Source organism: Misgurnus anguillicaudatus, unplaced genomic scaffold, assembly GCF_027580225.2.
Source record: "Misgurnus anguillicaudatus unplaced genomic scaffold, ASM2758022v2 HiC_scaffold_26, whole genome shotgun sequence".
In the NCBI taxonomy this organism is placed as follows: domain Eukaryota; kingdom Metazoa; phylum Chordata; class Actinopteri; order Cypriniformes; family Cobitidae; genus Misgurnus; species Misgurnus anguillicaudatus.
The window spans coordinates 974,060-986,610 of NW_027395276.1; the positions used below are offsets into that span (position 1 = coordinate 974,060).

The 12,551-nt window shown below is 38.0% G+C and overlaps 1 protein-coding gene across 2 annotated transcripts; it reads left to right on the forward strand.

The window, feature by feature from the left end:
- Positions 1 to 2,530: 2,530 nt before the first annotated feature.
- LOC129443136 (guanylate-binding protein 2) lies at positions 2,531 to 12,551 on the forward strand. 2 transcript variants are annotated; one of them, XM_055203562.2, is made up of 11 exons: positions 2,531 to 2,674; positions 2,788 to 3,008; positions 3,264 to 3,391; positions 3,788 to 3,897; positions 5,297 to 5,487; positions 5,690 to 5,932; positions 6,673 to 6,950; positions 7,906 to 8,118; positions 10,909 to 11,011; positions 11,157 to 11,350; positions 11,465 to 12,551. In XM_055203562.2, the coding sequence occupies exons 2-11, from the start codon at positions 2,816 to 2,818 to the stop codon at positions 11,576 to 11,578; spliced, it is 1,767 nt and encodes a 588-aa protein (XP_055059537.2). In that variant the 5' UTR covers positions 2,531 to 2,674; positions 2,788 to 2,815; the 3' UTR covers positions 11,579 to 12,551. The 2 variants fall into 2 exon arrangements, with proteins under 2 accessions (XP_055059537.2, XP_055059538.2); XM_055203563.2 differs by having other exon boundaries at positions 2,535 to 2,703; positions 2,787 to 3,008.

A 12,551-nucleotide genomic window follows, 5' to 3' on the forward strand; every position in this document is an offset into this window, starting at 1 on the left:
CTTTTACTATGATAAAACCATGGTTCGTTTTCCTAAAGGGTTTGTGCGTAAATGTACACACAATTACAAAAAACAAACTGTGAACTGTGAATTAGTCATGTAACTCACATGTCATTTTGCTCACAGCTGATTGGTTGTATTTTTTATCTAGAACATAAGCTGCCATTGAGTAGGTTAGCCATGTAGTGTAAGTTACTACGGCAATGGACACTTTTTAAAACCAAGCTACTTTCATGGTACCCAAACCAAGGATTGGCACAAATTAATCCTAAACTATATCCAACTAAACTGGCTTAGTAATTTGAATACAGTAACAGTTTATTAAAATTAAGTTGGAGTGAAACAAAGAAAATGGAAAAATACTCCACCGAGTTAAGGTCAATGAGTACGTACTGTACGTGTGACCAGACCAAACAGAGGAAAAACTGGAATTTATCTGATTCTTACTGTAAACATTTCAGCAAGATTTTAGTGACTTTCAATGAGATATAGTTTGCAACACTGAAAAGTCCCAGTGACCGGTGTGATTGATCTAAAGAGTTCCTTTTCCTGTTCCTCTTAGGAATGTACAGAAAATGTCTTGTGAGTCCTACATCTAAATACAGATGTGCATAGACATGATCACTAATGCTAATGTTAATATTAATGCTGATGTCGTATTTATCCAGGTTCCCTGTTTACTTTAGGTCAGTGTTTATAAATCTACGGCCAAATGCTTAAGACAGTCTTGATGTAATGTGTGCACTAAATGTTATACTTTTTTCTCATTTAGTTACATTATAGAAAGTATACCTATGTTACAATTATATCTGAAAAATAAAAACTATTTGCCCAAATGATTGTAGAGGATGTCTTTATTGATCCTTCACTTGATTACACATAGAATGGATATTTTGGAAATTATAGATTATGTAAATGTTGGGTAATGTAAGTGTATTGCCTAATGTGAAATGGTGTAATCTGTCTTTTATAGTACTAGGGTTAGGGTTAGTTGAAACATGTATGTTGCATTGTTTGCTGTTGAATGAACTGATTGTTAAAAGTACTAAACTGAAAGAAGATTATACTGTTGTTTAAGTGAACCAAATGTTCTCATTACATATTACAAAAATCTTATTTTTGAAACAATGATTATGTGGACTGAAAACATGTGCAACTTACTGAAAGCATTACATCACGTTTTGAAAGAATATCTAGCTGTGTTACAAGTGAAGTGTGATTTTGGATTTGGATTTTTGTACTAAGGGTTTCGAAAATGTACACCTTACTTGTGAAAATAGTGCCAAAGCGAATAAAAAAACTGCAATAGATTAAAACTGGGATTGGAAATATGAATGTGAAAATAAAAACAGTACAAAAATCATAATTTTAATAAACTTGAACAAAACTTTATACGTGACGTCAAATGGTTGCAATAAAACCCTACAGCGAGGTTAACGTGATAAAAAAGTCTAAGATGAAATGAATAAATGCACACAGACAGCAGGTGGTCGTATTTGGTCCGCATTTCAGCATCAGGGGCCTCATTTCAGAAAGAAGGTTAAAGGTCAGGTTTTTCTTGATGCAATTTTTCAAACTTTAGTTGGTGTGTAAGGTTGCTGTTAGAATAAGTAATACCTGCTCAAAGTTAAATGCCAAGCAACAGATTTCGCTTTGTGTGAGTGGGAAATAAAATATTTCTCATAAAAAATATAAAAGATACCATAGTATTAACCAGTTATATTTCACAACAACCATTACACGTCATCAATTTCAGAACACGAAATATAACGCGGCATATATTGTAATGTAGGTCAGGGGGTTTCAAACTGGGGGGCGAGGCCCCAGGGGGGCCGCGAGATGGTGCCAGGGGGGCCCCAGTTTTATGACATTTTATAAAATACATTAATTTATCATGAATTCTGTGTAATTAAACATAAAAATAAGGCTACTAACCAAAAGCACTACTTTTTTTGTATAATTTAATGTGTTTTAGTAAAATGTTGAGTTTAGAACCGTTTTTTGTCACAAATTTTCTTTGGGGGGCCGCGAAGGAATGCACCATACACAAGAGGGGCCGCACGCTGAAAAACTTTGGGATCCACTGATGTAGGTTACAATGAGTGTTGCATGTGGTTTCAACGTGTTTTCATTAAATCAACGACGTTAAAACCAAATATAAAAAAGGAAAAAAGTACAAGTCTTCATAGTCGGGTAAAAGCTGTGAAAGCTCAAACTGCGAGCTCGTGCTAAAACAAGACATACATACAGACATAATCAGATTAAATGTGTTAAACTGTTATCTGCAGTTGGCTACTGTAAGTCAGTTGTGTCGTTCAATTTTCTTCAGTGATTGTGTTTGTTATCAGCAGGTGTTCATCACTTAATCATCACTTCGTTATCTCGTTATTCATTAGGTTTGTTAGCTGTGATGTGTTTTTCTTTATAAACAAACTTAGCCTTTCACCTAATGCCTGCAATTCTTGTCAGGTATTATGAGAGTACAATATACCCCGTGGTTTCCTTGAAACAGCACCAAGGTCCACTTTCACTTTCGACAAGAAAAAAAACACGTGATAGGCTACCATAGAAAAAAACATCGAGCAGACAATCGTGAGCCAGGACTCGAGCAGCATACAGCAGCAACTTTAAAGAGAAATACTCCGTTAACGGACACAGGGCTTTTCACATCAGAGTGACTAAAAATACTGATTATTTTGTTTCGTTATGTATTTCTTAAAATTGTTTGATCTGTAAAAGGTTCCAATATTTAATGTCGTAGCTTTATGCGCTTTATTTTTCTTTTAGGTTTTGTACTTTCTCGTGTCTTATTAAGATGTCACGTAAGATGGTGATGTCAGCTCCAGTGTGTTTGATCGACACTGATGCAAAGGGGATGTTGTGTGTGAAGAAAGAGGCTAAAGCCATTCTGGACGGGATAACGGAGCCGGTTGTGGTCGTGTCTGTGGTGGGACTTTACCGGACGGGCAAATCTTACCTCATGAACCGGCTTGCAGGACAACAGTCAGGTCAGAGAAAACATAAGCAAAGTCTTGCGTATGGAAAAATGTGAAAGTATAGGAGGAAAATATCCAGATGTTGGAAGTTGCGTTTCCTTTGACTTGAAGCACTGCTGAGTGCGCAGCATAGGTGCGCAGTCAGAGTACCGCGAGAGCGATTCTACACCATATGAAGCAGTGTGCTCTCGCGATACTTTGATATTATATGCTGATTGGTAAAACCTTTTAATTCTAAATTTATATTTTATTTTGCTGTGGTCTCAGGCTTTGCTCTCGGTAGCACTATTGAGTCGAAGACCAAAGGCATCTGGATGTGGTGTGTCCCTCATCCCTCTAAAGCAGGACACACTCTGGTACTGCTGGACACTGAAGGACTTGGAGATGTGGACAAGGTGAGGAAACCATCATCATCATCATCATATATGGCAACACAGCATTCACAACTACATCTTACATCATTGTTTTGGCACAGGTTTCAAGATGATCTTTATATTACATTTAAGTAATATCACATATGCAAGAATGCGACTGTTCTGAATGTACGTATGCCTGTAATTTGGACATACATTGCTTTAATTCATCCCTTACAAAAATGTATCATGTTTTTGTTGTTGTAGAAGTGTAGTAATATATAATTCAACAATGACATTGAATTATATATTTTAATATATGTCCCTGAGTTGATTTCAGTAAAGACTGTCAAGACGTCCATTTTAGTCAGGGACTATGGTTAAGTCCTGTCTGGGAAACCGCCCCATGCAACAGCTGACTTCATCTGAATGTTTCAGGGAGATGAGAAACATGACACTTGGATCTTCTGTCTGGCTCTTCTGCTCAGCAGCACCCTCGTGTACAACAGCTTGGGAGTCATAGATAATATGGCACTGGAAAAACTACAGTATCCTCCTTATATATAATTCTATACCATAATCTCATAAAGTCTGTATTACTTTTACAATATTACTAAATTTGTTTCTTATGATCCATGTGCAACCAAGCCAACATTTCTTGGTGGGGCCAATGTAGGCACCACATGGGCTTAAAGTTTGGACCCTAAGTGGGTTTGTCCGCTGGTCCCATCTGACTTGGCCCACATGAACCTGATGTAGAAACTGAAGCCAATGTGGACTAAACCAATGCCAAGTATGGGTGTGGTTGGGTTGAAGAAGTAATAAAGTTAAAGGAAAAGTTCAGTATTTTACACTTAAAGCCCTGTTTTCAGATTGTTTATGATGAAATAGAACGGTTTTGACTGAAATTTCGACATATGCGGCTGCCCCGAGAATTTTCGGGTATTTGTTGTTTCACCTCCCACCTCTACAATGGGTGTATAGGTGCACAGGAACAATCCTTCCTAAAATGCATTAAACTTTCGTTTACAAAGATGTGAAACTCACCGAGTGGTCAGGGGTGTTCACTGATATGCTCACACAAAAATCGCTGCAAAAGATGCTTTCCAACAGGTGTTTTAGCATTCGTTGTAAACGCTCACACCCGTATATTCTTCCGTTGAGAGCTTGAATAATAGACACTCCAGCCCAGTTGGTGGCGCTAATCCGCATTTGCCAATTGCAAGAATACAAACAAAGTTCCCGGCGCGGAGTAATACCGTACCTCACAGCACATCTAATACAAGTCAATGGAGTTGGACAAAACTCTCTTTTTTTCTCTGGTTCATCTTTTCTTTAGTGATTCTGTTTATTAACAGCAGGTGTTTTATATTAATGGGCAATCATCACTTCATTCATGTCTTCATTATCTCATTAACTTCATCACTTCTTCAACCCAACCATACGAATACTTGCTATTGGTTTAGTCCACCTTGGCTTCAGTTTCTACATCAGGTTCATGTGGGCTAAGTCAGATGGGGCCAGCATTGATACCCTCGGACAAACCTGCTTGGGGCCAATACTTCAAGCCTATATGGTACCTACATTGGCCACACCAAGAAATGTGTGCTGGGAAATTACAAACCAAAATGTATTTTTTTAATTGTATGACTTTGAGCACATGAATTATTAAAACACAAATGTAACGTCATTGGTTTTTTGGTGCATCATGACAAAATTATCATTGATATCTGAACACTTCAATAGTTATCCTATAACTAATCTTTTTTTCATAAAATATTTCTACCTTAATCTTGTAATATTCTGAATGTAATTTAAGTCGTAAATCCGTTTATACATTTTCAAGTTTACAGTTATGTTTATATTGTGGTGTTTTATAACTGGACATACACATGCTATTCATTCACAAGCAAACAGTGTAATTTCTCCTAAACGCCATGCTTACAGTTACGTAACGGAACTGAGAGAGCACATTCGTATAAAGGCAAAAGCAGAAAACATGGATGAAAGTGGACAATATATGAGTGTTTTTCCAGCCTTTGTCTGGACCGTTCGTGATTTCTATCTGGACCTAGAAAAGGACAATAAACCAATCACAGCTGACCAATATCTAGAGGGAGCTCTGGATCTTAAACCAGGTAACAGCTACAACAATGTCCAGTTTGCTTTTCGTAGATTGGCGGCACCAGTTGCTCAGTCTGAGAAAATGGAGAAACATCTGAGATGCAGACTTTATCTTTATTCTTTTTTTTTTTTTCAAATAATGTTGCGTGTAAATTATAAAGCAAATTTGTGTGTCACTTATAATAACTGCTTGTTTGTTATTTCTTTTAATTATAGGTGACTCTCTTAAGATTGAGCGGTATAATCTGCCCCGCCGCTGTCTGCGAAATTTCTTTGTGACGAGAAAGTGTTTCGTCTTTCCTCGACCTGCTGCACCGAAGGACATGAAGAGAATGGAGAAGCTGAAGGAGGCTGAGCTCGATCCAGAGTTCCTGCAAGAGGCAAACGTTTTCTGTCAATACATCTACAGCAGTGCACAGTCCAAAACAATCATGGAAGGTCGCACTATCACTGGAACCGGTCAGAATCTAACTTCAAAAATATATAAATATACATACACACATAACATTATGACCACCTAATATTGTGTAGGTCCCCTTTTGCCACCAAAACAGCCCTGACCCATCGAGGCAGAACCAGCATTTACCTTTTCACAATTTCAGCTACAGTAGCTCGTCTGTTGGATCGAACACACGGACCAGTCTTCGCTCCCCATGTGCATCAATGAGCCTTGGCCACCCATGACCCTGTCGCCGGTTCATTGGTTTTCCTTTCTTGGACCACTTTTTTCCTGCTTCTTACACGTCAACTTTGAAGACGAGTGAGTTGATGTGTTGGAAGCAGGAAAAAAAGTGGTCCAAGGAAGGAAAAAAGGGCAAGCTTAAGGATCAGAGCGACTTTTACAAGGGCCAAAATTTTGATGGCTAGAAGACTGGGTCAGAGCATCTCCAAAATTGTAGCTCTTGTGTGTTGTTTGCAGTGGTCCATACCTATCAAAAGTTGTCCAATGAAGGAAAAGTGGTAAACCTGTGACAGGGTCATGGGCGGCCAAGGCTTATTGATGCACGTGGGGAGCGAAGGCTGGCCCGTGTTGTCCGATCCAACAGATGAGCTACTGTAGCTGAAATTGCTGAAAAAGTGAATGCTGGTTCTGATAAAAAGGTCTAGTGAAGCCCATGCCATATAAATAATATGCACCTCATCTCTTTTGAGTAGCTTCCATGTGCATAAAAAAATTGTGTATATTTGTTTTTTGGCAGTTTTGGGAAATCTGGCCGAAGTGTATGTGGCGTCAATTCGCAATGGAAGTGTACCATGTCTGGAAAACGCAGTGATTTCCCTGGCTAAGATCCATAATGGAAAAGCAGTGGATGAAGCTCTTCAGCTCTACGTGTCTGAGATGCTCAAGTCCATCCAGTTTCCAGTTGACCCAAAACAGCTGTCTAATATTCATGAGCTTGCAGAGAAGAAAGCTATTGAAGTCTTCATTCGCAAGTCATTCAATGACACGGATCAAACTTACCAACGGCAGCTTGCGGTACCTGCAAACATACTGTACACGCAAACACAGAGCAGATAGAGAGAGACAGGAAACAGAGAGAAGACAGGAAACAATGTTACAGGTTGTGTCGCCATAAAACAATCTAGAATCAAAAAGTTCACTTTTTGGCGGCCTGAATCAGGCTCAAGGTCCTTTGCCGATCCTTTGGTCTCCATCCAGTACTTTCCTGTCCTCTCTTTGCCTTAAAGAGATACTGTCTCAAATTAAGGCAAAAATGGCCCCCAAAAATAATTAGAAATCTTGGTAAACTTAATAGACTCTCTATTTTTATTCAATTTTTATCTGTCTGAATTTGCCCATAAAATTATATAATAACACCACTATACAGAAGTGACGGTAGCGTCTTCAGAATCAAAATACGTGTTTAATGTGTGTGGCTCGTCATGTCAAAATATGTGTTCGGGAGGTCATGGGAACCTATGTGCAACAAATGTTGGTGTACAATAGCAAGTTTGGAGTACAATCAAGATTAATTTGCATTCTTGAACAGAAGTATAAGTGTTATAGGCTATTTGTGATGGTTGTCATAACCACCACACTACCGGGGTGGCAAAGTGTGCCCCGCGGTGGTGTGCATGTCACAAACTATCAAAAAATATAATCTTGTTCAGTGAGAAGTTCGTTTTCCAAGCGCTTGGCCGCTCCAGAGCGTCTGCTATTGCTAAGTAACCTAAGCATTGCTCGACGTTGTGACGAGCACCCACAGGCGGAAAAAGATGGTGCATATGAACATGCACGTTTTTTAAGAAATGTATATCTGAACCTCGCTTACATTTTTATTTCAATATTATGTATGCATTATATACAAGCCTATATGCATTAATGCACACATGCACACACTTGCATGCAAAGCGTATAACCACTGTCACGGCCCTATAAACAAACAAGCAGATGAATATTTTCTCTGTCTCTTCTCTATATCTTTCTGCAGATGAGTATTCAAAAACAATATGAAGAATTTTGTGAACAGAATAAGGAAGAATCTAAGAACGTCTGTCGGTCCGTTCTGCAACGTGTGTTTGAGCCGGTGGAAGACGGCTTGCATAATGGACACTACATGAAACCTGGAGGATACAGGCAGTATAGAGACACACTTACACAGCTGGCCAAGGATTACAGATCAGAAACCGCAACGCAATTAATGGTACACAATACAATTTTATCCTTAATTTAAGATAAACAATGTTTTCTCGTGTTAGCATTTGTTGAACAAAGCATGCTTAATTGAGAGTGAAAATCTTTACAATATACTGTATGTTTCTCCATGTCTATTCTGTATTTATACAGGTTGAGTATGATCAAATCCATACACATAAATTAACTCCATTAATTTAGCCTCAATGTTAAAAGTTTTAGGATTTTTAATTAAAGGAACTCAATTATTTACACCATTGCAGTAGTCTAGCCTAAAGATTACCAGGGCCTGGATCAGGAGTTGTGTAGCATGCTTCGTATGGAATAGGTGTATCTTTCTGATATTGTATAATGCAAATCAACATGATCTTTGCAATGTAATCAGTGAAGGACAGTTCGTCATTAAAGACTACACCAAGGTTTCTGGCAGTTTTGGAATTGGCAGTAATGGTTGTGTTTCCCAGTTGAATGGATATGATTCTGTATCTAGGGTTGTGCCAGAAATACCAGCAGCTCCGCCTTCGCTAGGTTCAGCTGGAGGTGGTGTTTCTTCATCCAAGCCAAAGTGTCTGCTAAACAGGCTATAATGTGTGCTGCTATGGTGGGATCTTCTGGGTGAAATTAGGAGATATGGGTGCCATCAGCATAGGAATGGTAAGAGAAGCCATGTGCCTGTATGATAGGTCCTAAGGATGTTGTGTAGAGGGAGAAAAGGAGTGGACCAAGCACCGATCCCTGAGGGACCCCAGTGACCCATCTGATGGGTTGTGGACGATGTGCCCCTCCACAACACACTGAAGGATCTCTTGGAGAGATAAGATTTGAACCATTGAATAGTAGTACCTGTGCTCTCTAGTGACAATAGGGTGGCTAGTAGGATCTGATGGTTGACTGTGTCAAAGGCTGCCGACAAGTCTAGCAGAATCAGAACCGAGGAATTTCGATTCTGCCTTAGCTAGCCGTAATGCTTCTGTGCCTGACGGCAGTGGCGTTTTGTTGGAGTGATTGCATGTGAAGCCTGACTGCTTGCCATTAGTAGGTTGTTCAATGATAGAAAGGAAGATACCTGATTGAAAACTTCTTTCAAGTGTGAGAAGTTGAACAGAAGGAGTGAGAAAGGTCTATAACTGTCTGTGAGAGAGGGGTTGAGTGTGGCTTTTTTAAGCAGTGTTGTGACAAGGCCCTGTTTAAACGTGGATGAAATGTGCTGGTAAGCAGGGAGGTGTTGATGATATTAGTGAGTGTCGGTGCAAGGGTATCTGAAATGGCCTGTAAGAGATGGGTTGGAGTTGGGTCGAGGGGGCAACACTTTAGGCCTTTTCACACAGACATTTCGAAAAAAAGCACCCTGGATTTTTCCGGGATCGTTTGATTTTTTTTTTCATTTCACACTGCCAATGATTTGCCAGCATCTGACCTGTTTAAAGTCCTGCACTATCTTCTACGCAGCATCTGAAGTTTGCATATTATTTATTATTTCTCTCTCCAGAAACCACTCGTGTGCATTTTTGTTTATGATAAGACGACGTGCCGTTCTATGCTGGTGAATGATCTCAGCTTCTGAGTGGATATTTGACGAGCTCCCTGATCTCTGCTGTAATCCAGTTTTCAGACATATCTTATCGTGATTGTTATGCATTTAAAACCCCCCGTTTTGATAACTGCTTCAATCTAGTTTGCGGCATTTCTCGTTGTGAACGTTGATATGCATGTAAATCTCTCGTTTTAAAGAGCTGAGCCATAACTTTTGTTGTAGTGAGGACGCGCACGTTATCACGAAACGCCTCCTTCCGGCAACGATCCCAGAAGATTTACGAGACGTGTTTGCTTTCACACAGAAGCTTGTCTGGCAATTTTTTAGGTATTTTCTGGGAGCAAAGGTCTGTGTGAATGGGGCTATTTGTGTTGGGTGCGTTACTTACCACAAAGGTAAAGTATGATGTTTTAGAGTTGACGCTAGCCGAAAAAGAGCTTCTGAAAATACTGAAAGTGGTTCTGCATGAGTTTGCAGTGGTCACGTGGTCCAAGTCGTAACTCTCAGAAAAACGTATAAATAATGTATTTACATTTATTACCACATAACTGTAAAAATGCACCTTTATTCAGACATTTTAACAAAATAAATAAATAAATACTTGTGAAGTTTAATGCAATGTAAAATAAAATAGATTTTTTTAAATGTAATATTTTACCATAATTATTTCACACCAATTCACCACAGAAGTTGACAACTAACAAACAAACAAATACGCATGATCAAAAAAATAATGGGAAAACTCTGGATAACTTTTGTCAGCATGCATAATAATGGCTACAATACAAATAATCATTATTTATTATACAATATTTCTGTCAGGATCTGTTTTTATTGTAAAGCCTATTTGTTGATTCAATGATGTCGATTCAATTGTCCTAAAATGCAGTGTAATACAACATTACAAATTCGTGCCAAATAAAAATTAAAGTATTTCATTTTTAATTACAGAAAATGTTAGGAATGAAAGTAAACCCTGACAGAAATTTGTCTATAGTACTAGGCCTATTTAAAACATCAATTCTGCATAGTTCATTACAGTACAAAAAAACAGATTTATGAAATGGTTGGAACGGCGTAAATCCCTGTAATAATGTGAGGAAATCCAACAATTATATATTTAATTTTATGATTTCGTTTTTTTTATTATAATACTACTACAATATTGTTAAAATGTTACATTGTACTACAATATTGTATTGCTTTCACATTTAAAGAAGCTAAAATAACTGACAGACTTTAAATTTAAAATATTTTTTTCCATAGAGTGAAGAAGTGTTGAGTAAGTATTGGGAAGAAAAGGAAGAGTCTGGAATGATCATTCTAGCAGCTGATGAATCTCTTACTGCAGCTGAACATGAGAAAGAAGGTAAAACCCTTGAAGTGACAGCTATGCTACCATTTTTTTTACCTTTTTTCTGACTGTATAGATCTTTGTAACGCTTGCTTAGGTTATATTATGTTTGTATTGGTTAAGCCTTCGTACATAATATGCTGTATCTCTGTCTCCACAGTGGAAAGACTAAAGAATGAAGTTTTAGAACAGCAGCAAAGAGGTCTAGAGGAACAGAACCGGCTCCAGGTGCAGATGATGGAAGACCAGAAGAGAACCCATGATGAACATGTGAGACAACTCATGGACAGGATGGAGAAAGAACAGGAGAGAATGAGGATAGACAATGAACGAGTGATGGAGGCAAAACTTAAGGTAAGATCTGGTCCAGAAGTTAGATCAAAGAGTTTTTGAGTTAGTTTTTGTTGATCATTTCAGGGTCTGTGTCAGCTATTAAGTTTCATTTTGTTTTTGTGTATTAAACTACAGGAACAGCAGGTTATGCTCCAGAATGGGTTCAGTAAGGAGGTCAGTCGTCTGCAGGCAGAGATTAATAGTCTGCGTGCACAGAAGCCTCCTAGAGGTGGTTGCATTATCCTCTGAAAATACTTGGATATAGCTATATACATTATTCATGGCAAAGTGTAACACATATTAAATAATGTGTATTAATAATTCAACTGAAATAATTAAAATGAATGTGAGATTTAATTTAAACAAAGGTCATTTAAACAAACTGTTATAGTTGAAATAATAGCATTTTGAAGACTTTAAAGATAAGGAAAAGATTTCAGGACATGGTACCGCATGCTTGCCTTCATGAGAAAGTCCACCTGCCTCTCAAAGCTTTCCTGAGCAATCATAGTTGATGGCAAACCAGAATAGGGTTGCAAAGGGGTGGAAAGTTTCTGGTAAATTTCCTGGAAACTTTCCATGGGAACATAATCTAGGGAATTTTGGAAAAAATACAAATTGGAAACTTAATGGGAATTATGTGAATTGTTTGGGAAATTTTGGGAAATTTATATAAACTATCATATGACCAAACAAAATGTTAATTTATGCTTGTATAAGCAGACATGCATGCAGGGTAATACAACTTTAAAAGAATCCACATACTTGCGCTCATTAAGCCTGGATTTGTTTAATCAAAGAAATCATTCATAAAATATTAATGGGGAATTGTTATGCAAGCTTTGCATAATAAGAGTGCCGGAGGGATAACGTATTTCTGTTGGCTAACCAGGAAGTTAGCGGCTAGTTCCCTCACAAAATAGCCCATTCATTTTTCCATATAGTTTAAGATTATCGCAAATAATAAGCTCTGTGTTTAACAAAAGTTAAAGACACTTGCACGTTTTGTCCAACAAGTTAATCTTCACAGATAATTCTTCACATTTGTTTGATCTTTGGTTGTGTGCACACTTATAGCCCACAATGACAGCCTGGTTGCATTGGCAACCTGTTGCCTTTACATTTCTAACAATATTATTGAAGAAATAATTGTAATGAGTATATGTTGCTATGTGATGATAATTGTTAACAAGCACCAATAAATCACAGCATAATAAACTGA